Source organism: Culex quinquefasciatus, chromosome 2 (assembly GCF_015732765.1).
Source record: "Culex quinquefasciatus strain JHB chromosome 2, VPISU_Cqui_1.0_pri_paternal, whole genome shotgun sequence".
Taxonomy (NCBI): Eukaryota; Metazoa; Arthropoda; class Insecta; order Diptera; family Culicidae; genus Culex; species Culex quinquefasciatus.
In genome coordinates this window covers 100,018,512-100,043,170 of record NC_051862.1, presented here as the reverse complement: position 1 = coordinate 100,043,170, position 24,659 = coordinate 100,018,512, and the positions used below count along the sequence as shown (strand labels likewise).

The following is a 24,659-nucleotide window of genomic DNA, read 5'->3' as shown; positions in this document are numbered from 1 at the left end:
TTTTGGGAGGTAGTTGAAGCGTTATTTTTAATGTTGTCCTCATTCAGTCAAGGAACGCCGACGTGGACATTCTGCCCTTCCTGAAGGGAGCGAGCGTAAGCTTCCAAAAGTACATCATCGATGGGCTGGCGGAGCTGGACGCCAAGAATCAAGGACTCGGCGATGGAAATAACAAAGGTAATTTGGCTCACCTGGAAGTTGATATATGTTGTTCTTATCATGCTTATTGCTCTTCGACAGCCATGGCGGGAAATCGCGTTGCTGCTTCCACCATCAATCCGGACTACTGGATGGAGCGGCTAAACTCACTCATGGTAAGTGTTGCCTCGCTGCCAGGCAAGTTCTTGGAGAGGCTTGGCATGTGAAGAAAGAAGACGGGAAGATTTGAAGAATTGAAGATTGCGAAGTTTCATTTTTATTTGTTGTTTTTGAGTTTAACCAAATTTTGTTCAATAAAGTAGACTGCGGAGTTCTCAAGAAATGCGGTCAACAAAGGTTGCGCATTCTGGTCGTGGATAAAATATTGACAGCATTACCGACAGCAGTATTAAAATTCCAGACTTGGTTATCAGATGTTACAATTGTCCAAAATTTCTCAAGGAGCTGTAAGACTATGGCAATCAAACAAATTCGCACTTGTTTGTGTTTGACAGTTTGCCAAACTCGCAAGCAAAGCCAAATAAATGCAGGGTGACTTTTCTGCAAACAAACAAAGCAGGCTGTCACAAAGTTTGTTTGTTTGCGAGTTTGTTTGCCATAATCTAATAGCTAATTGAGGAAACAATTTTTAATTGTATTTTTCTATTTTCTCATTTTAATATCTGATTCGAGTTCTGCAACCAAGGGCCTGCTCTGATGAAATTATACCTTTACCTTTTTCACTCAGGAAAGGCTATAAAATCACCCGAAAAATAAACTTCCTTAGATTGAAGATTGAATAGATTGAATTTACATTTTCATTAGAAAAAAAAATCAGTAAATTTATCGAATTTCAACTAAACTCGTTCATTTTAAGCAAAAAGATGTTCGAAATTGGCAGAAAATGGAAATTCTGTCAAAATCTGGTGGGATATAAAAAGAGAATGCGTTACGTGATTTTCGAACCATCCCACATCCCACTTTGGTAACATCTATAAATTAGAAGGTTGACTTGAATAATTTGTTTGAATTAAATATGTTGTGCGTATTATTTTCAAGTTTCGGGAGACAAAGAATTGCGTCGGAAGTGGGAGATGTTTTGCAAAGTCGGTTTGCAACAAAATGTAGGCGACAGCTCCCGGAAACGAAACGAAACTATTGGCACTACGCCCCCCGGGGCATGGCCTTCCTCTAACGTGGGATTTCTGCTCCAGCGCCTCTGACGAGACAGGAGAAACCGGGACCGACGTTTTACTTCACCATCCGATAGAAGCTCAGTGGATAAGGCGGGAATCGAACCCGCGTCTCATAGCATCATCGGGATCGGCAGCCGAAGCCGCTACCCCTGCGCCACGAGACCCACCTCCCGGAAGTGCAGTACAAATTTTCATGACAAAGTACATCGTCTGGAAAACTAAATAAAGGGAGCCTTGCGTAATAGAGACGTGGCGTTACATCGTGCTGCCATCTGGTTTTTCTAAGTGCAAGAGTGGAAAAGTGCTGAGTCATCGTCTAAAAATAGACGGCGCCCTATATCGCCCAGCAAAATGAAGTCGATAAAGTAGTCGGTTTCGATGGAGAAAAAGTGGAAAACGTGGTCTAAAAATAGCGACGCCATCCCCCTATTATCGAGCTACAGCAAGAAGCTAAAATCTTACTGTATTCGGTGAATAATTACAAAAGGTTCGTCAGTTACAAAGTTTTATGAAAATATTAAAAGAAAAAGAAAATTAACAAATCACATTTTCTTTATACAGTACTTGTTCGGTTACTGGACTGAGAACGTAGCCCAATCACCGAATGCTGCTCACTAACTGGGCTGAACGAAAAATAACGAGAGGACCACCGATGCATATTATTTTCCTGATGAAATATGAAAATAAAATTTACTCAAAATTCTTTACAATGCTTACTTTTCATATTTTTGTAAACGTTTGAAAAAAGTTTTATTTTTTGAACATGATTTTTACAACAAGATTTAGAAGGCCGAATCCCGGAAGGCCGAAATTCAATTCCGAATTGCTCGAAAGGTAGAATTCTCATAAGGCAAATCTTTTGCTATTTTTCTATTGTTTTGCTATTATTATTTTTATAAACCATACTGCCGTTCTACGCATAATTGTCCCATGTTCAAAAAAGTGCAACTGAGAAAAACGCGATTGAAATTTTTTGATCGATTTCTGTATGTTCTACGCATAATTGCCCCGTGAGTTCTTATTCGTCCTATGTGTCCCCAATCGCCCCAGTTAGTAGTTTATCACTCTTAATTATGATGCTATTGCTATACAGTATGTAAACAAGACTTAATGCTTCGTATAACTGATGATTCCGTGAAAGAAAATACTTGGTGGGACAATTATGCGTAGAAGTGTAACGACGGGACAAACAGACTTGGTGTTGTTTTTGATGAGCTTCCGAACAAACTAATAGATTTTATAGGTTTTTCGAAAAGTATACGACAAACTAAACTTAAAAATGTCAAAAGGCAGGTCAATATCGTCAAAAAATGACATGGGACAATTATGCTTAGAACGGCAGCATAGTTATGTAACAAAAATTGGTTTCGAAATAAAGAAGGCATATCTTTCTTGCATTGCTGCTGGCAATTTTTATTTTAAATTTTCTATTTACTTGCCGCAAAAAAATCAATTTCAATAATTTGAATTCATTTTAGTATTTTATGGCGAATGATCAAATTTCGATTATCGTCACCATAATTCAATAAACAACAAGATTTAAACACTTTTGAAATGCTTTAATTCATTCTACTCTACTCACTTGTATGCTTGGTAACAATATGATCGGTAAAAATAAACAGGTTGTACTCATTATGTACTTATTTCGCTTAAAATTACAAAAAAAAAAGAACAAAGTATGTTAGTTTACTATATCTTTGAACATCATAATCAATGAAAATCGTGAAAATATGAACAAAATTCTGAATTCCACAATCATTCTGCATTTCGAAACATTTGGCCTTTTAAGACGTTTTGCCTTCTGAGCAAAAGACAAAATTCAGCCTTTTGAGTTTCGGCCTTTTGAGGCAATCCCCAATTTACCCCTTGGTTATTTCGGTTTGTTTTGGTGTTTTGACGCCCCTCCCCTTCCCCCTAACTGCGTAACGTAATAAAAGAACGCTGCCTTATCGAGCGCCCAGTTAAAAAGCAGCTTAGTTATAAAACGCCCAGTTACCGAACAACTAGTGTACAATAATTACATTATTTATCGAATACAATACTCGCTACTTCTGACGAGTTGCATTGAAGAATTCGAACGGTTCGCGTCGCGGTAAACAAGCCGGATTTTCGTTGCCGTTTCCGTCTTTGTTCCCCCCCCCGATTGTGTGTGTATTTCGACCCGGGTGATTTCGGGATGTTTGACAGTTGCATTGAAGAATTTGAACGGTTCGCGTCGCGGTAAACAAGCCGGATTTTCGTTGCAGTTTCCGTCTTTGTTTCCCCCCGATTGTGTGTGTATTTCGACCCGGGTGATTTCGGGATGTTTGACAGTTGCTTTGGAGAATTTGAACGGTTCGCGTCGCGGTAAACAAGCCGGATTTTCGTTGCCGTTTCCGTCTTTTTTCCCCCCGATTGTGTGTGTTTTTCGGTCCGAGCGGTTTCGCGTTTTCGCATTTTATTTGGTTTTATCTTTCCACAGCCGGCTGTCTAAGATTGATTCATTTATGCTAAACTCAACACCAAATAATCGGGAATAATCTCATCCGCATCCTTCGACTGTTTGCCTTGAGAATGCATAATACATCACATCATTAAACAAAATTTATTGATTATTGGGTCGCATCATCATCCTTTATGATGAATCCTGGCCATTACCCTTTCCCACTAACAAAATCCCAAGTAGCAGTAGTTTTCCGGCACACGTGGGGGTGTGGATATCGTATAGAACCCACCCTTTGTAGCAGCCTGTGCTAACTAACATTCCCGTCCCGTTCCCTCGAGATCTACAAACTGACATGGCGGGCGCCGTTGGTGGCTAATGACTGTTACCTATTAGCTTCAGATCTAGTTTTAATGATCTTGATGTTTAATCTTTTCAACGCATTCATACATGCTGTTGATAAGGGAAACACCATTAGATCGTTTAAGCGTATGGTCAGTTGTATCAATAGGATATTACGGTCCTGTTCAGCAACGGAGAAGGACAACCATGGGTGATCTCTCATGCTCATGCTCATGCTCATGCTCAATACAATACTCGCTACTTCTGACGAACCGGAAAATGGTTCCGCTATGACAGTTCAAAAACGTTCCGCGATTTATCTGGCAATCTGGCAAGTGCCCAGTCAAATCAATCCGAATTCTGAAACGGAATCTAATTAGAATCGTATACAAATTCCGTTTCAAACGCAATTAGATTCCGTTTCAGAATTCGGATTGAGTTAACTGGGTGGAAGCTACTTTCTAGACCCATCTATACTGCCCCTGATCGCATAATTGTGCCATATGCATCTTCATCATTTTAGAGTTATTGATGTAGTTTGGTTCAAAATCGTGTGATCTTTCAAAAGAGCCTACAACATCCAGTACTTGGTTCTAGAAATCAGGAGGAAATCCTGTTTTTTTTTGCGAAAACTTTACACGTAGCCTTATGTGTGGGACAAACTTCAAATGCGTTTTTCTCAGCTTGCTGTTTTTCTAATGGGATATTTATGTGAACATGGGCAGTATACGTATACAAATCGACTCAAGGAGGTATTAGACTATGACAAACAAACTCGCACTTTTTGACAATTTGACAGTATGCCGGCATTTCTTTGCAGGAGCCTGCATGAATTTCGCTTTGTTAGCTAGTTTGGCGAACTGTCAAACATGAAAAAGTGCTAGTTTGTATCATAGTCTAATGCTTCATTTAGAAGCAAATTCTGAGTAAATGTGTTTTTTCTGATTTTTGTTTACATTATTTACTTATTCTCGACTGGTGTGACCAAATTAGTTGAAACTTGGAGCGTTTGTTTAGCGATAGTATACGAAACCATTGCTTGAAAAAGTTTGACTCTATCGTACGGAATTATTGATAAATATCGTTCATATTTATTAGTAAATATTTACCATCAAACTTCAATAATCGATTTTCTCGAAAAGTACTAAATGGTCGTTGTCACAAGATAGCACATAACAGGCGATGTATAAATGAAGATGGGTCTATTTGGTCTAATTCATTCTTGGAGTGATTTTAATTGCCTTTCCTCAGTGCGGAAGGCAAAATTTGTTGTTAATTACATATATACCAGTTAATTTGTCTTGCAATCATCAGTTTTAAAACAATCGAAGTTTCCATTTCCAACCATAAAAGATGCGTAACCAATAATAACCGATTCCTTCCAGACTAAAACCAACCCAGGTCAGCCGAACAGCGCCACGGTCAACGGTCAGTACTCGGACAACAAAATCACGGACGAAAACCTTAACGTGAACCAGCTGCAGCAGCCGAAGGTGAACCTGCTGCGGAAGGAGGTCGGCGGTGGTCTCGGCTCGGGCCTGACGGTTCCCATGGGCGGGGGAGGGGTCGGCGGCGTCGGCGGTGGTAACTCCGGCAGCATCTCGATGCACCGAAGAGAGCTGTTGGCACAAAAACTCGAACAGATTAAGCAGCAAAAGTGAGCGGGCTTCACTGCTGGACGGTTTGTGTGTGAGTGAAATTGTGCGAGGTACTAGAAAAAGAAACTACAGGAAGCGGAGAGTGAACCAGGTTGAACAAGATGATCAACTTGCTTTAAATCAATTTCTTGCTGGTCCTAAAAAAAAGAACAACATCCAGTGTAAGTCGCGGTTGAACTTGAACTTTTTTTTTCTGTTCTAGATTTTGTAAGTAGGTCACGACACGCAAAACGCACTTAATCAACCAACCAACCAACAGTTTGCAGTTTGGGACGATTGTTACTATTGTTCCCACGCGCTTGTTTTAGTGTAGAGACTGTCTGTTTTATGCTTTGACAGTATTGTTTTATTGTACCAAGACTATTAAAAATAGGCTGATTAAGATGATGATGATCTACAAGAGATGGCCTTAGAAGCAACAAAACAAAAAAGAAAACACGAACCGATATTCCAATCTGTTACTTGCTTGCACTTGAACTTATTTATGTTTCTTTTTAGTAACCAATTAATAAACACCAGAACACATACAGCTAATCAGTAACTATACCACATATAGCAATGAATCACCGTAATAAATCCTAATTCTAAAGACACGTTACACGACAACAACTACAACACGCTACCCAGAAGCTGGCATGCCAAGTTTTGTGATTGTTTCTCTTACCAATTTGACTGTTTTGAAATCGGAGAAAAAGAGGTAAATTTTTAATCGATAAGCACTGATGTTAAGTTACGTTCCTGGCTGAAATAATGAGCGCGCACGCGCTGAGCTGCAGCAGTTACTGTTCAAATTTGATCACATTTAGACTGATGCAAAAGCATACCATTTCGAATAGTTACGTTTATTGATTACGGCAGAGAGAAAACACACAAAACACATCCATTTAGTATTATTCGAATCTCTTAAAAAACACAGAACCTATCGTTTTCGTCCGTTCGTAAACAACCGATAATAAGGCGCAAGTTTTTACAACTTTACTGTTGACACGTTTTACTTTGTTTTGCTAATCGTTCCAAGCTTTCGTTAATCAATCATATCACGAATTTATACCTTACTATTTCTCTTTGAGTACGTTGAGTTTTCCGTTTGTAGTTGAAAAAAGCGAATCACACAAAGGCACATGCTTCAAAAATAGTAACTGCTAAATATTTAAATAATAACACTGACAAACAAAAAAAAAAACAAGAAGCAAACTCACACACTCTGCAAATACTACAATAGTCAAAGTTGGGAAAAGGAAAATGACTCAAAAGTATGTGTACACTAGTGGCGGCGTCCATGCCCAGTTAGGTGTGTGTGATCGAAAAGAATTTATACTCAATCGCGTTTGACTTTTTCCTCCATCTTCTCATAGGCGTCATAGTTCGAGGGGGAGGTCATCATTCAAATTGCCTTTTTCTTGTTTTATCTTTGTTTGCTTGAGAACCTTTCTTTTTGTAGAAAAAAAAAAACACCGTCTTTAATTTACTGTTTCTGACTTGTTAATGGTTTGTGAAATCCCCCCTTGAACAACAAATTAAAACAGACTCAGAATCAAATATATGAACATATATATTTATTATTGCAAAACATTCATGTTGAATATGTAAACTGATTTAGTAACGAAAATGTAATAAAAGCTATACTAATATCACAAAGTTGAAGTTTTGCTTTGGTCTGTGAAATTCCCTCGGGAGTAAGAAATGTTTTCTTTTTCCCTCTCTTCCATATGTCTTTAAGAAAAGTTTAAAAAAAATCGGGTTTTGAGAGGTGCTTTAGTCGAGAAGCCGGGACCGGGGTAGAGAAAGGTTCAATGTACTTCTAGAAGAAGTTTTCATAAAATTTTGAAAGGTTTAAAAAGTTAGTTAACTATAATTAAGAAAACCTTGATGAATAGCATTATTTTCCTATTCTCAAATTTTCAAGATTTTTCCATTGAAAATTATTTCAAATCGGAAAACGGAATGCATTTTCCGATTCTTCTGACAATTTTTCACTAGGAGAAGGTAAACGAAGTTTGTAATAATAGGTCCTTTTAGGTGCTGTGACCAGGTTGGGACCGAGGATCAGTAAAACAATATATAATAACAAAAAAAAAAAAAACTTAAATTCCATACTTGGAGATCATGTAACTGACGAGGGTTACTTGGTCCAAGCGGGTCTTGCAGGTCTTGAACCTGCCGATGTACTCGGAGAAAATCCCCCACAGCTCAGCCGAACTGTAGAGTACCTCCCCGGTACCTTCTCCGTTGTTCCACCGTCTCGGGGGCCACCTTGGCTGCTTCCTGCGGGTCGGGATACTAATTCATTGGCAGATCTGATTCTAGTTGTAATGTACGACAATACTATTGACGGACGTGACAGGACGAGGGCCCAGTTTAGAGGTTTCGACATCAACGATGTGCGGCTGGATCACCCTCTCAAAAAAAAAAAAAAAAAAAACTACGATGGAAAAAAAATGACAAAAATGACTGGTCGGACAAAATTTAACCACACTTTTTTTCGTGTACACGTACACGCAATACATGCGCACGTAGATAACTCTATGAGCTTGGTTGGACGTAACAGGAGCTGGCTCTCCGCTTTAATTGGGATTGAACTTGTAAAAAGACATTTTAATTTAAATTAATACGACTTTTGAGGCATATGGCCACTTATCTAATTATTATCAATATGAATATCTTTGGGGGTAGGTAACATTAGTTGGGATTTGGGCTCAGTAAGTTCACCGAAATAAGTTCCTGAATGGTGTTGTTTATTATATTAACGTGACTAACCAGTTCCTGAATGAACTAGGTTTAAAAAGAGGTTTGAGTGCTTCGAGTATAAATTTTACCATGTATCGTGAAATTAAAAAGAGAGATGTGAGCCGGTAACAATGGAGTGCAACTTTCGCAGCTGTCATGGTAAACTTTACAGAAGCTTCATAGAGAGTTTAACTCCATGTTGCACTTTTAATTTCTCGATAGAGACCGCCGAGACCTGTGAGTTGTAGAGTGGTTTTGAATAATCTTTTTGCTAATTCGTAATATTTCGGAATAAAAACCTTAGCACAATCGCTACATTGGAGTTACAGATTTATTTAAATAGTTTAATGCAAAACAACATTCAACATACACAGTATTGGTGCAGAAGTAACGACTAGGAGCATTTATGCTTCATTATCTTTGTCATCGTCGTCATCATCTTCATCTACCGGAGTTCCAAATCGCGTTGAGATCGATGCCAACCTAGGGAGCAGACAGATAGGTTAACATACTATCAACACATTAAAATAGTATAAATAACCTCATCGCAGCTTTGAATCTGGCAGATGCCTTCTGTTTCGCGAGTTTTTTCTTCCACTGAAAATGAGGGAGAATTATTTAATGTGTATGTTACTAAAAGTTGGCTTGATTTTACGTTTGCGTCCCGCGACGGTAGTTGCTTGAGGAATTCCTGCATCTCGGATTTTTGCGGATCAGCGATAGCCAACACAGAGATGCAACCGTCAACCGTGCCGAGAACCAGACTCTTTCCGTCGGTCGTGCTCTTTATTGAAGTTAGCTCCGCCTGCATTCTGTAGTTGGCAATCATTTCAGTGTCACTGGTTCGAAAAACCCTCAGAGTCTTCCTGCCGCTGTGATAGTACAGCACGTACTCGTCGTTTTCGGTGAACATGCAGATCACCGTGAAGACCCCTTCGGCCACCTTCGGAATGAAGGTTTTGACCGTAGATCCCTTCTTGAGCTCGAGAAGTTCCAAGCCACCCCGAGAGGGAGCGTAAAGTCCAAACTTGCCGTCCTTGGTGCTGGTTCCGCCCCACTTTGGGATGGATCGGACGTGCTTCCTGATCTTAATGTCCATAATGCTTCCCTTCTCGTTGGTGATGACCGCTACTTGGGATGGCTTGTTCTGCAGTGGAAGCAAGGAAACCATTTCCTTTATATTGCACCCTTTGAGGGAAATCTTGTGCTCGTGCATTCCATTGTTCGCGTTGTAAACCCAAATCGAATCTTTGTTATTTTTGTCAATCGAAGCACATACAATATGCTGACCGTCGACCGTGACCACAGCGCACCGGAACGGAAGTCCCGGCACCAACCGTACGGGGTAGTCGAAATTAAAAACCGTCTGTCCATCCGGAATGCCTCGTACTATGGCGTGTGCCAGCAGCTTCTGCTCGTCACCGGGGGCCGCCATAGAAGCCGAAGCATTGGGACAGGAAACGGCCAGAAATTTCTCTCCGTTTTCCAAAAAGTTGATCTGCATGCAGCCCGGTTGCGAATCACGCGAAAGCACCTGCTCGGTTACCCGGTTCCAGATTAGAATTTTGCCCGTCTCCGACGAAACTATGTATCTTCCGTCGGGAGTTACAATGGCATGGGTTACAATGGCCCCGAGGGGACTGTCGGCTAGCTTCGAGAGCAGCCGACCCGTTCGTATCTCCCAGACGCCTACGCATCCTCTGGTGACGGTTACCGCCAGCTCGCCGTTCTCCGAGAGACTGATACTATCAATTTGAAGTTCGTGCCGATCAATTACGTGAACCTGTTCAAAAATGTTGTTTATGTTCCAAATTTTCACGGAGCGATCAATGCTCGACGTGATCACGCTGTTCCATGTACCTAACGGAGAAGGAAAATAATAAGGTTGGTTGATCATCATATCGTTGAACTTTTGTGAACAACCATGCGTTTCCTTCAAAACATATTGCTCTTGAGAAATCATGCGAACGCTTGGTACTTATATCTGGGATCTGGGTGATTTATGAAAATCAATGCAATTTTCTTCCAAGTGATTATGAAGATGAGCTCCCCACCCCCTCCACCTTTAACATGGGCAGGCACTGTCACAAACTGTTGAAATCCTCCCCTCTTCCTAAGCATTGGTGTATTTTTGGTGTAAGTTTGGAAGAGACGCATGGTTCCTCAGGTTGTAGGTAATTTATTGATTTATTATAGGGGAAAGTGGGGCAAGTGTAACAAGCTAAGGAAATGCTCGTTATAACCCATTAAAAAGTTAAAAAAATCTGTCGGATTTTATTATAATCATCTTATTCTAGGTCTTGACTAAGACTTTGTTTAAACAAGTTTTTTAAAAATCCTGTTTTTTAATGTAAAAATTGATTTTAAAATTTTTGATTTTCCGTACGTTCTACTCAACTAGTGGGGCAAGACGAGCAACCCGTTGGGGCAAGAGGAACAATGCATGAAAAAATATGGTAATTTGCTAACAATTGAACTGTTATCACTTAGATACATCAGATCAGAATGTATTTGAATGGTTTCTTCCATTTTTAGATTAAATAATAATATTTTACTAAAAATTTTATCGTTTTTACGAAAAAAATTACTACTTCGATGATAAATAGTAAATTTTCATAATATCACTATACTTTGTATGTACAATTTTTTTAAACGATTGTTTATCAGTTTTTAAGTACTTTCATGTATTTATTTCCCAATAACATATGTTGTTGCAGCAATTCGTAATTTTTTCCATACTAAATACCATATGGTACACTTGCCCCACCTGAACAAGATTTTTTAAAAGCTCTCAACAAAAATAACCAAAAGTTAAATCATACTTTGTAATAGGTGCATGTCATTTGTAGGGACACTACTGATCTAGGAAAAATAGCATTTTGATAAAATGAGCCTTAAAACGAACCCGAAGCCTTATTTTGTACTTTCCAAATATTATAAGGAAACAAAGGTTCACCCAAACGAAAAATATATCTCAAAATCTGCAACAGTGAATTTGCTGCAGAAAATGTTATATTTTATTACATTTTTTGCAGCAAGCCCATAGATCATTTTTGCCCGCGTGTAAACACGTCAGCGATCTGCAGTTCTCACCAACACATAGGGTATTTTAACCATTAGTGGACCCCCTAGTAGAGCCGAAGCATATTTTTCACAAATTTTCAATATTTTAAGCACTTTTTCATAACCCTTTGAACAAAATAATGGAATCTGGAGTGTTTTGAACAATTTTGAGTATTTGTTTCATCAGTTTTTTGTTTTTGAGCAGAAAAATAGCCATTTGAAAAAAAAGTTTTTTTGCCTGTTATGGACCTTTTCCTATAGTGGACCCGGGTCCATAATCCGATTATGGACCCGGGTCCACTATAGGAAAACTGTTATTTTTATACCTAATTTAATCGATATTTGATGTTTTGATACATTGTGTAGGTCTAATGATAGACATAATGAATAAAAGATGGATTTTGCTCACTTTTCATCATGAACAAATATGTTTTGATAACAAATTTGGCATTAAACAACAAAAAAACCAAACAGACATTTAAACACATTTATTTCCGAAAAAGATCAGAGAAAACGTTTCAAAAACCACTGTAAACATAAAACAATTTAAAAAAAGTAATTTTGATGCACATTTTTTCATATAAAATACATAAATGGTTGACCAGAACTAAACAATAGATTTTTTTACAGTTGCTGATAAAACCACGCATGTTTATTTAAAAAAATGTTTTGTAATTGATTTATTATTATAAAATATCATTTCAAACTGCAACTATGATGCTTCAGTTAAGTACCATTAACTAAAGTTTTGATTAATTATAAATTCTTTCGGCTTCAGCATATTTGGTACTTTTAACATAAAAACATCTATATTTATACTCATAATTGAAAAAAATATGCGTTTAGGTTGCTTACAACAAGCATTTATTGTATATTTAAGACAAACTTTTGCTTAAATACACAGTTTTCTTTATTTTTGTAAGTTAAATTAACAGGGGTCCACTTTTGGAAAAGTTTAGATTTTCGTTGTCCTATATTGGACCCCCCTAATTTTTGCTCGAAAATGAGCAGTTCTTCGCTTTATTTTAGAAAAGTTTCTTAAACTTACATTATTTCGACCTGCTGAAGTTGAATAATCAGTCAAAAAATGATTGGATAGTTAATTCAATCATTAAATATAAATCCAGTTTTGTTGTGAAAATGCTAGTGGCCATGGCTGATTTCAGATGTCGAACTCAAAACACTTATTTTGGCTGAAAGGACACGTCAATGTCAGCCAACATTGTTTTAAATTATGCAGAACATGCCAAATAAAAGATTTGTAGACAAAAACACGCTTGAAATTGTGATTTTATTGATTTTTTCATCAAAAACACTTCAGAGGGTCCACTATAGGAAAGGGGTCCACTAATGGATAACGTACCCTAGAATGCTGGCGCGTCCCCGAGCAACAATCTAGAGAGAGAACATTATGTTCGCGCTCTGTCCCTCACCATTCATCAAGCGTCCATGTCGCGGTGGTAGCGTGTCGGATCAGCAACCTAGAAGTTGATGGTTCAATCCTCGTTCTGTTAAGGTTTTTTTTCTGCAATACAATCAATCTGCCTTCGATAATGTCGATAATTGTCGGTAACGGGCAAAAATGTCATACCCCTATTTCGCAAAAAATGCATGAGGACAGTTTTCATGCAGATTCTGATATACTTTCATGCTGCCATGCATCAAAATCATGCGACCGCCGGTTGGGTGTTTCGAAAAAAACTTCATTAAATCTTATGCCCCGTGGCGTTTACGTCATTTTGGCGGTTATGTGGTAGTAGAATCAGCTAATTGCATTGCTAGCAACAATTCCTCATACTGGAAATAATCAAAATTGTACAAATTACGGCCGTAGGAGCGATTGTTCCTCTTGCCCCATATGGTCGTCTTGCCCCACCTTCCCCTATTAAGAAAATAATGTGAGTTTGTAAACAAAATGTGTATCCTGCTTACATAGGGGAATGTTTACATTAGGAGTGAAGAAAATTCAATGATTTTCGTTTTTAACTCTTGTACCTACCTATAGTTAATGCCTCAAGTTGCATTATTCTTCCAAAGTGAGCATCGAGTACCTTCATGAGTTGTTTGGTCTTTACACTCCAAACATAGAGATTTTTCCTGAAACATAAAACTTTCAATGCAATTTTTCCTACGTCAAAACAAGAAAGTGGGACGTTACCTAACCCCAGCCACAGCATAATCCACCTTGGAGCTGATCATCACCGAGTTGGATTGGGTCAGTTTGGTCGATATGTTGCGCACACTATGCGGTAATGCAAGATATATGGCCTCCTCAGAGATGGGATCTTCCGGGTCAAAGTCCCAAACGACAAACCCGTTGGCCGTGCTGGCCAGCAGGAAGCGATCGTTTTGATCCATCTTGAGCTGAAGGGCCGTCTCCTTGACATCATTCTCATAGCGTGGTAAATCGCGCACGTGGCGCCACTCCGCCCCGACCACCACGTCGTTCTCGACGGTTTCGTGGTACTCAAACTCGCTGACCTGTTTGCGAAGGGAGAAGAAATTTGGTGAAATTCGATTTTCCCAACACACTTGTCTAGCAAACCTGATAAAGATCTTCCTGGTGGCAACAGTACATTCGCGAACGATCCTTTTTCATGGTTATTACGCTGTGCATGTTAACAGTTGGAATCGTCAGGCCTTCTCTGCTGGTGAAGAGTAAGAGTCGCGTTTCGTTGATTTGTCCCGACCACAGGACGGCAAAGAAGTTGGTAAACGACGTAAATTCCATGACTAGAAACAAAATACAATATGGGAGTTAATTTATTTAAAAAAAACGACTCCGTTTCTTTTATGGAGATGCTTGATGTCTGGTGTTTTTTGGGGAGAGTGCTCAGTTTTGGTCTAATTATTATTATTTTAAGTTTTTTTTTATATTTAACTTGTTATATTTTGAACATAAACATACAGGTTTTATGTGAAATTGCTGTAACTTATAGAACATCAAAAGTTTGGATGAAAAAGAAACAATTTGCTTAAGATTTCTTCAAAATGTTGAAAAGGGGATCAAACTACCCCTAACATTTTGAAACAGCCGGTTTAAAATATTTTTTTCAAGCGCTTGGAATCAATCGAAGAGTTCTTCTGATGAAATACCCTTATCAGCCAAACATAGTTAAATGATTAAGCTTTCAATTCATGGGAAAAGTTCATAGTTTTGTGAGAAATTAAGAGAATTATGTGCGGTACAAAAAAGGGGATCATGTCTCCCCACTCTCCCCTATATTGTAGTACAAAGTTTTTTCTGTCGCACAAATTATTATGCAAAGACAAATTGAAGACTTCACAGTACAACTCCAAAACGTTCTAGCAAAGCATAATCACAAGATGAATTTCGTGGAAAATAAAAGCAACAACTTTTCTAAGCGTCAAGAGCTATACTTACACAACAGCTCCCACTCGTCGGTAATGTCCGGCAGCTGATGCTTCTCGATGAGCGCTCCTCGCATATCATAAAACGCATAGCGCAGCTTGTTATGCAAAAAGAGATTTTTGTTCAGCAGAAACAGTCCTGTGATGGGTTCCGTCTCTTCAAAGGGGTTATCAATGATGGCAAATTCACTGGACAGCATGTTCAGTAGCACACTTTGGCTGTTGTTGGTGTACGCGGCTGCCCTGTAACGATATTGAACAAGTTCAAATGTTTGGTTTGTGGGGGAGGAAAGGTGGTGAGTTGCTTCTCAGGGTCACCATTTGTTGTCTGGACTAAGGACCAATTGTTGCATGATTCCTTCTACGCCCGGATTCACATCACGTGTCAAATCGGAGGTGGACAAATCCCAAGTGATAAATCGGGTCGAAATTGACACCATATAGCGGTAGTCGCTGGTGAGACAGAAGCCAAAAACAGCAAATTGATGTCCTTCGAGGGAGTACTGTGGGTGGGAGAGGGGAAAAACGTTTAAGGGGGAAATCCGAATGCCAGAAGATAGCACATTTTGATAACAGCTCGGATTACCTTGAGTGGACCGCCCGGGGTGTGCAGACAGTGGTTTAGCGGGATTAGGGCTGAATCTTTCGGTCCCGATTTGTCGCAAGCTTCCAGGAGCATTTTTATGTTGGGATTACCGCCGATTTCCGGCAGTAAACGACCTACCAACTGCGCAGCCAGCATATTTGGGTAAACACCCAGAATGGCCCCGCCCAGTCTAAGGGCGTCAGCGACCAACATCAGCTCCCGTCTGGCGTCTTTGTCATCGATATTTATCGAAGCGTCCTCGAAATCTGCCAGCACAGCCTGCAGTGGACAGCTGGATAGTTTGGCGTGAAGCCAGTCGTAGTTGAAGAGCACGTTTCGGAAGAGATCTGTGAAGCGTCGCGAGCGAACCAGATGGAACGGAAGCTCGCCAAACTGAAAGGGGTAAGCTAGTTATAGACCGTATTCAGCTCAGCCTCAAATCAATCATTCAATCATCATTTATTCTCAGCAATAAAAAAAATCTGGACTGCGGAGTCGGGTAAGCTTTTCAAGATTTAGCGACTTTGATTTCAACTTAGATTCCAGCTGTTGGAGATCTGGTTAAATAAATTTCGAATCCCACAGCAAATCACATACACAGATGTTGACTCTACTCCGGCATTTAATAATTTGCGACACCGGCTACGACTTCGGGTTCGCAAGAAGTATCCGACTCGGCAGCCCTAACGAAATGTCCACACTAACCTTTCTCAAATTGTACCGCGTAACTTTTCCTTCTTTATTGATAAATACTAACGGCTGAATTGGAACCTTTCTGTCGGCGATACCTTCCTTATCCGTCAACCCGAACCGGTGCCGCTGAATTTCGGTGTACTTGAACGGCTTCGGTTTGCCGCCCCAGATGCCGAGATAGTAATCGGCAATCATCGAGTGGAAGTAAATGGCCATATTCATGTTCTTGAAGTAGCGCTCCTTGGCCGTATCCCGGAACTGTCTGTGGTACCAGTTCATAACGTTGACTCCGTCGGCTTCTCGTTCACTCAAATAGTTCGGAAGATCATTCCGGATACGGGTCCACAGCAGAGGTGGAATTCGCCGCACCGGAGGCAAATGGTACTGGTAGACGTCGTCCAGCACGCGATCATCAAGGGAAATCAAATCTTCCAACTCGCTCTCCGACAGACCCGACTTGGCCGCAGTTATGTAGGCCAACGCGTGGAACACCAGGATGCGACCGTGCTGCTTCTCGATTCGTTCAAACAACATCATAATACTGTCCATGACCGTTGAAGCCAGGTGTGTGTCCTGCGGTCGAGTGTAGCTTCTCCAACGGCAAATTTCCGCAAATACCAACTTTACAAAAATCGGCAGAGAACATTTGCCAATTGCATTCGCTACCAATCGCCACTGGTAGTTGGAAAGATCGCGACAGGCGGTCGCCATCCACATCTTAATCACGTTCATCGCTAGATCTTCGCCTAACGCGGTAACCTCGATGAAGTTACCTTCCACGTCAATCATACGGCGCAGCAGATGATACTCCTGGGATACGACCGGGTTGGATTCTTCAGCGGCGCATGACACGATGATCTGGAAGGAAGGTTAAATCAGTTCATTCTCATTTGGAATAGCAAAGATAAAGACGAAACAATCTAGAACCTTGCAGAACGGTGGTAGCCTGGTTGGTAGCCACGACACTTTTCCAGAATCTTGAGCTCCGGTCAGCTGATCAACTGAATCCAGAAACAGTAGTAAAGGCTGCTGCTTACTTGCGTAAGTGAGCAGTTGCTTGAAATGTGCCGTCAACGGAACAAGATCGTCCGGAATTTGGTCAAATGGTAGCATAAAATTGTACGAGATCTGAAAGCAAAGCGAATCGTGTAGTAGCCCTGATCAAAACTAGGAAAGTTTATTTTACGAGCCTGCTGACAGATCGAGATCAACGTGGGAGTCAGTGTGCTCGAGTCCGGAGTGGTTCCCAGGAAGCGAATGATGCTGATCGGTCGAACCTTGGCGAACCAATCTGTCGATGTTAGGGCGGCACTCTTGGCCAACAGTGAAGTCTTGCCACATCCGCCCTCGCCGTACAGAACCAACGGCTTATCGCTCAGCCCGAGCATGTAATTCTCTATGCGTTCCAGTTGCTCTTCACGCCCATAAAATACCTTGACCGAGTTGTTACAAGCGTGCAGGTGCTGCAATATCTCCGTTACTATCTGCCCCTGGGCACTGGAATCTTCTTTGCGCATGGCTCGATCGACCAGCTTCACAATGTTCTTGTAAAAGTGCGTAATAAAGTGGTTCAGATATTCTTCATGTGTTTCCACGTCCAGGCCTTCGCGACCGATCCATTCTATAGTATATTTTTGTAAATTGGAGACTTCGATCCGATTCGGCACGCGCACGTCGCGCAGATCAGCCAGAAGTTTACAAGCTTCCGTGTCTAAACTACGGTTCAGAATATCTACGTATAGTGAAGCCTTCTTTAGGTTTTGCAAATTTATGTTATTTATGTAGCGTAGGTACGCAATACAGTGATTCTTTGTATTTTTTACGTTGAGAACACCGTTTATGACCTCTCGTTCAGTTACTGAAATGTTTGAAGGGAAATTTATGGTATGGTTTAAAGTTAGTTACACTTCAATCTTACCAGACATGAAGTAGTTGTGCATTTGATCTTTGTCCAGTTTCCCCTGGGCATGGCAGGAGGCAGCACCTTTACGGAACAGCTTCTGCATTTTGGTCAAGGTATCCCACCAAACAGCTTGATCTTCTGCTTGAAGTTTTGGTACGCGCTAAATATGTTAAGTTACATTTCGTTATTTGTATTACAAAGTAATACTATTTGTTTGATTACCTTATTGTTGAAATTAGTAAGAATCGATGAAATCGGCTGCAATATTGAGATCGGTGGGACAGCGTTGCTATCCTTTTTGTACCACATGTCCAGCAAAGTAACGTCAATACCCATGGCGGCAAGATCATCACTGAAAGTACAGATCAGGTTGAAACTCTTCACAGTTTACTCAAAACAAATACCAACCGAATCAGTTGCAGTTCTGAGGAGAGGATGTACGTCGGAATCGGACGGTAGCCATATTTCTGACCAAGAAATACCACAAAGTTGGGGCCCATGCTGAGGCGTTGACAATTTTTGATTTCACGCATGCACAGTTCCGTCGTCATGTGATCGTCCGTAGCTTCGTCTCGGACACCCCACCGCATGTCGACGACCTGGACAGGGAGAGGTTAGTTTGTAGCATTGAATGATTGATCATTGGAATCCATTGTTTTAATTTAATTTTAAAAACACTCTGATTGTGAACCACCCTAGTATTCAAAGTGCAAATGTTCGCAAATGTTATCAAAAGACATCCATGTGAACAATTGTTGGGTAAGAAATCGATAGATTTATCCAATGAGACCTGAATTTTGAAGATTTGACAATCGTATCTAAAGGTATTAGTAGTAAAGTTATGTTGATAGAAGATCAAATTAAAAAGTTCATTTTTTGCGTCATTTCATAGCGTCATTGAGGAGGAACCCAAAAGGGTCTACTTGTGAGAAACATCTCATAACAATCCATAATAAGACCCAAAGCTACATCATGCATCATAACTTATGATTCACAAGTATTCTACTGCAATCTTTATTGCGTTGCCATTGGCAACGTTGTCGTTGTTGTTGCGACAAATATCAAAGTAGCTTGGACGGAAATAAGTGGTCCGCACAATTGTCTCAGTCGTCTGGCGCTATTTTTACCACCCAACGAACGGGATAGTCACGTGTGAGGGGTGAGAAGGGTGCGGAGTTAAACAGCCTGTTTTGCATGCCAGTCTGATGTTAACAGGGGGAGCTAGAAAAAATGCAGCATTTTGCGGTCTCACCTCCTGAATAGAGTTTTATTTTATTATCTCCTCAGCGCTTAATGTCTCACATGGTAAATATAGAAAGGGAAAGGAGCGAAGTTCGTGCGTGCAGGTGAAACAATAAACATAAAATCGAAAAAAAAAAACTTTGGCGTCAATCTTTCCGACAGTTTGGACAAATTTGGCAGGTGGTTCAAACGGAAAATCAATATGAAAGGGTTCAGTGGGCCATACCGAAAGTTTATTTGTTTTGATGAAATGTGCATTGGAGGGGGTTGAAAAGGGTTGTGTATCATATGCAATGGTGAAACGGAAACGGTTTAAAAGCGTGTTGTCTGCATGCAACCTAGTCTTGAATTATAACTTGTTTTATTTCTAAATGAAGACTGTTTCTATATTGAAATATTAAAAGCTGATGCTCATGTGAGGCTCCAAGAAGTATTTAGTATATTGAATCCATGCTAGATGACAAAAAATATCTTCAGTACATGTGTCCCACCTGAAATTCCAAACCGTGCTTTTCACGACAGTAATCTTTAATCCGAGGGTAACATTTTGCCATCAAGTTGTTTCTTTCCATCGTGGTATCTGGAATTGAAAAATCAAACAACTGATTAGGGAACAGCAATCAAGGAAGTTATTGTCTTCTTATCCCAGAAGCGTCTAAATTACGGACCCGATCCTGCAACAATCTTAATGTAAAAACACACGAAATTTTAAAAAGTTGCCCCGATCTCTATTCGATTTCCGTGAAACTTTGCTTTGAAGGATAATTTTGGTCCCTGATCACGAATCTATGGTCCATTTTTCGATATCTCGTGGTGATGGGTGGTACGACACTTTAATTTTCTGGATTCTTACTAAGACGAGTTTTCAGTAATTTGTAGCTCAAAACTTTGAAGATTCATAAAAAAGATAAAAAAATAGTTTTAAAATCGCTGACATTTCGCATCACTGAACTGTTAAAAACAAAGAGACAAGTCATTTTATGGGAAATTTAATGTTACTCTCTGGGTTATTACATACATCTAGATGTAATAACCCACAGAGTTATTTTTTTTTCATTTAGAACAAAAACAATAATTTTATAATTATCAAAAAAACTTTTTAGAGCTGGGTTACTTTTTGGAGTGTAGAGTGATATGTTCTGAGCAATTCTCTACGAAATCGGTCTTTTTTCTTCAATTTTAATTTTTGTATTTTTTAATCCGGCTGAAACTTTTTTGGTGCCTTCGGTATGCCCAAAGAAGCCATTTTGCATCATTAGTTTGTCCATATAATTTTCCATACAAATTCGGCAGCTGTCCATACAAAATGATGTATGAAAATTCAAAATCTGTATCTTGAAGGAATTTTGATCGATTTGGTGTCTTCGGCAAAGTTGTAGGTATGGATACGGACTACACTGGAAAATAATACACGGTAAAATTTGGTGATTTTTTATTTAACTTTTATCACTAAAACTTGATTTACAAAAACACTATTTTTATTTTTTTATTTGATATGTTTTAGAAGACATAAAATGCCAACTTTTCAGAAATTTCCAGGTTGTGCAAAATCACTGACCGAGTTATGAATTTTTAATCAATACTGATTTTTCAAAAATCGAAATTTTGGTCGTAAATTTTTCAACTTCATTTTTCGATGTAAAATCAAATTTGCAATCAAAAGTACTTTACTAAAATTTTGATAAAGTGCACCGTTTTCAAGTTATAGCCATATTTAAGTGACTTTTTGAAAATAGTCGCAGTTTTCATTTTTAAATTAGTGCACATGTTTGCCCAGTTTTGAAAAATATTTTTGAAAAGCTGAGAAAATTCTATTTTGCTTATTCGGACTATGTTGATACGACCTTTAGTTGCTGAGATATTGCAATGCAAAGGTTTAAAAACAGGAAAATTGATGTTTTCTAAGTTTCACCAAACAACCCACCATTTTCTATCGTCAATATCTCAGCAACTAATGGTCCGATTTTCAATGTTAATATATAAAACAATTGTGAAATTTTCCGATCTTTTCGAAAAAATATTTTTGGAATTTTCAAATCAAGACAAACATTTTAAAAGGGCGTAATATTGAATGTTTGGCCTTTGTGAAATGTTAGTCTTGATTTGAAAATTCCAAAAATATTTTTTCGAAGAGATCGGAAAATTTCACAAATGTTTCATATATTAACATTGAAAATCGGACCATTAGTTGCTGAGATATTGACGATAGAAAATGGTGGGTTGTTTGGGTGAAACTTAGAAAACATCAATTTTCCTGTTTTTAAACCTTTGCATTGCAATATCTCAGCAACTAAAGGTCGTATCAACAAAGTCCAAATAAGCAAAATATAGAAATTTTCAGCTTTTCAAAAATATTTTTTCAAAACTGGGCAAACATGTGCACTAATTTAAAAATGAAAACTGCGACTATTTTCAAAAAGTCACTTAAATATGGCTATAACTTGAAAATGCACTTTATCAAAATTTCAGTAAAGTACTTTTGATTGCAAATTTGATTTACATCGAAAAATGAAGTTGAAAATTTTTACGACCAAAATTTCGATTTTGAAAAATCAGTATTGATTAAAAATTCATAACTCGGTCAGTGATTTTTGCACAACCTGAAATTTCTGAAAAGTTGGCATTTTATGCCTTCTAAAACATATCAAAAATAAAAAAATTAAAAATAGTGTTTTTTTGTAAATCAAGTTTTAGTGATAAAAGTTAAATAAAAAATCACCAAATTTTTTACCGTATTATTTTTTTCCAGTGTAGTCCGTATCCATACCTACAACTTTGCCGAAGACACCAAATCGATCAAAAATTCCTTCAAAAGATACAGATTTTTGAATTTTCATACATCATTTTTGTATGGACAGCTGCCGAATTTGTATGGAAAATTATATGGACAAACTAATGATGCAAAATGGCTTCTTTGGGCATACCGAAGGCACCAAAAAAGTTTCAGTCGGATTAAAAAATACAAAAAAAATCGAATGACCGAAATCCTAGAGAACTGCTCTTCTACAAAGTTGTAGAACAGAGAAAAACGAAAAAAATGTGACAACATAAGGGGTTTGCATACATTTTTCATGAGTTATCAGAATCTTAAGAAAAAGTTTTTTTTGAAAAAGTATTGATTTTGACCAGTTTTTCGAAGTTTTAACCCACAAAACCCAAACGTGTTCTTTTGAAAGTATTTTTTTTCGGAGAGTTCAACAAATTTTGCATAAGAATGACACTTTGAACGTCTTTGTTTCTCTGTGTATTGCTAGAATGAGTATCTATCCGGTTTGTTTCTTTATTTTAGAAAAGTCTCCACATTCAAGCAGTGCACAAGCCACAGCAAAAGTCCAAAGGGTCATTATTATGCAAAATTTGCTAACCTTAAAAAAACATTCAAAGGTACACGGTTGAGTTTTAGGGGTTACAACATTTCAAAATAAACAGAAAACAAATGATGGAAATATTCATTAGGAAATGAAGACAGATTTTGTGTAAAAAAAAGTGTAATATTGCATCAGTAACTGGTAAATTTTTGCATCAAATTTTGGTGAATTTTCATCAGGATCACATTTTTATACATTTTTCATGTAATATAACTCAAAAAAGAGGTTATATTCAACCTACCAAATTTTCAATCTTCAAACATTCAATTTTTTTTCTGTGTAGTGGTCAAAATTTCACCTTTTCCATAAACCTTTTTCGTTAAATTCAGATAACTCGTAAAGCATGCAACCCCCTATGTTTATACACATTTTTTTTTTTGTTTTTGTCTGCTCAGAATCGTTAAGTTCAACTACCCCAAATCAACTGATTTCATGATTTAATACTGTTGCTTGCTTGATACTTAATAAAATAGAATCTATCCCAATGTTGCCATTTTGGCTTACACCCTAACGCACAATAAGATAACTTTTTTTTCAAATTTTTCAAAGTTTCGTTTTTTGAATACTCAAAGTGAAATTTTGGCGATCATTCATTTCTTTTTTACAAACATGATAACGTTTAGTTGTAAAATAATACCTTTTACCAAATTTTTGAAAAGGTTTCCATGTTAACTCATTGAATGCAAAAAACCTATACATTACATTCTACAGTCATTAAATTAATTTGATACAATCTTCAACCTGAATATGATTTCAGATTCATACTTTTCTCCACAAATGTCTTTTAAAAAGAGTAAACAAAAGCGAACTTAACGAATATTGTACTATAAAAAGCAGTTTCAAATAAACGATCTGTCTGAACAGATTTTCACTGAAGTTTTGGGCACATCGTCATTCTTAAAAAAAAAAAAAAACGTGGATATCGTGGCACCCGATCTAAAAACCTTTTATATCAAATTATCTTAAACAACCCAGTTTTTGAACAAATGTTATCAAATTAATGTTTTGGGTTGTAGAATAAATGATATGTTATGCATATGATTTTGAAAATATAACTGTTAAACAATCAAAAAGGAGGTGTTTCTGCCGACCCTATACCACATGACATGTCTTGAAGCACAATGTATTCCCTGATTATGTTCCACGTTATATTGAACATATCGATTAGTTTTCTATCCGAACGTATTATGACACATTAATCGTTTTTGACGCGCTGAAAACTTTCAAAGTTCTTCCTTTTGCGCGTTTTTCACCGGAGAAAACCTTGGCCGTGACCATGTCTCGGTTACGTAACTCACCCGTGAACGTTGAACTGGTGAAAATTCGCACAATTTTGGAGCTCACAGGAGGTAAATTCTCGAGCGAACCCGCAAAAATCGTGTCGATTGTACGATCGTCCATCTTGGCAGATGAGCGGTTCCCCTGGGAGGAACCTCTTTTGCCAGAGACTTTGGGGCTTCCTGCTTGGAGTTTTTGGGAATAACTAATCACGATGTGCACGGTTTAAACACTTTCTCAGGACTGAACGAAATCTTGTCTTGTTATGCTAACTAACTCAGTCGAAGACCTGAGCGAAGTTTGTTTGATCAATAACTTCCTTTAAATGCCTATTATGCCGTGTTTGGGAATGCACGAGGTGCCAGTAGGGTAACCAACAGTTGGCTATAGGCTATATTTACACTTGAGATTGTATTAAACCTTTTGATTTTTCGCACGCTTACAATTACATTTCTGGAAAACAGAGACTTTAGATTGAATCCTGATAAATCAGGACGCCCTACCAGAGCAGGACGATGTTGCATGATGCCGGAGTGTATTTCGAATCGAAAACCGAAACAATGATGATTGTTGTTGCATGATCGTGGTGAACCTGTTTGGCTTTTCACCAAGGACGGAAAAATGCAAAAATGCCGGCCGGTTGTTGGGTTTGGCGACTCGTTACCCTGTGG

The 24,659-nt window shown here is 38.6% G+C and overlaps 2 protein-coding genes across 4 annotated transcripts in view; one reads left to right on the top strand and one right to left on the bottom strand.

Annotated features, from left to right (window-relative positions):
- LOC6039961 (protein mini spindles) overlaps positions 1 to 7,208 on the top strand; it is a 32,461-nt gene extending 25,253 nt beyond the window's left edge. For all 3 annotated transcript variants that reach the window (XM_038256438.1, XM_038256437.1, XM_038256436.1), the window contains 3 exons: positions 48 to 177; positions 241 to 314; positions 5,484 to 7,208. In XM_038256438.1, the coding sequence (XP_038112366.1) occupies positions 48 to 177; positions 241 to 314; positions 5,484 to 5,759 (480 nt within the window). In that variant the 3' untranslated portion in view covers positions 5,760 to 7,208. The remainder of the gene's footprint in view (positions 1 to 47; positions 178 to 240; positions 315 to 5,483) is intronic.
- Positions 7,209 to 8,796: 1,588 nt separating this feature from the next.
- Positions 8,797 to 24,249, bottom strand: LOC6039962 (NACHT and WD repeat domain-containing protein 2). The gene is made up of 17 exons (XM_038255758.1): positions 24,009 to 24,249; positions 19,834 to 19,922; positions 18,509 to 18,699; positions 18,323 to 18,452; positions 18,116 to 18,260; positions 17,388 to 18,055; positions 17,125 to 17,325; positions 16,210 to 17,055; positions 15,505 to 15,897; positions 15,237 to 15,421; positions 14,932 to 15,161; positions 14,092 to 14,279; positions 13,705 to 14,027; positions 13,546 to 13,643; positions 9,139 to 10,343; positions 9,025 to 9,080; positions 8,797 to 8,966 (listed from the first exon to the last, which is right to left on the bottom strand). The coding sequence occupies exons 1-17, from the start codon at positions 24,109 to 24,111 to the stop codon at positions 8,888 to 8,890; spliced, it is 5,130 nt and encodes a 1,709-aa protein (XP_038111686.1). The 5' UTR covers positions 24,112 to 24,249; the 3' UTR covers positions 8,797 to 8,887.
- Positions 24,250 to 24,659: the final 410 nt, after the last annotated feature.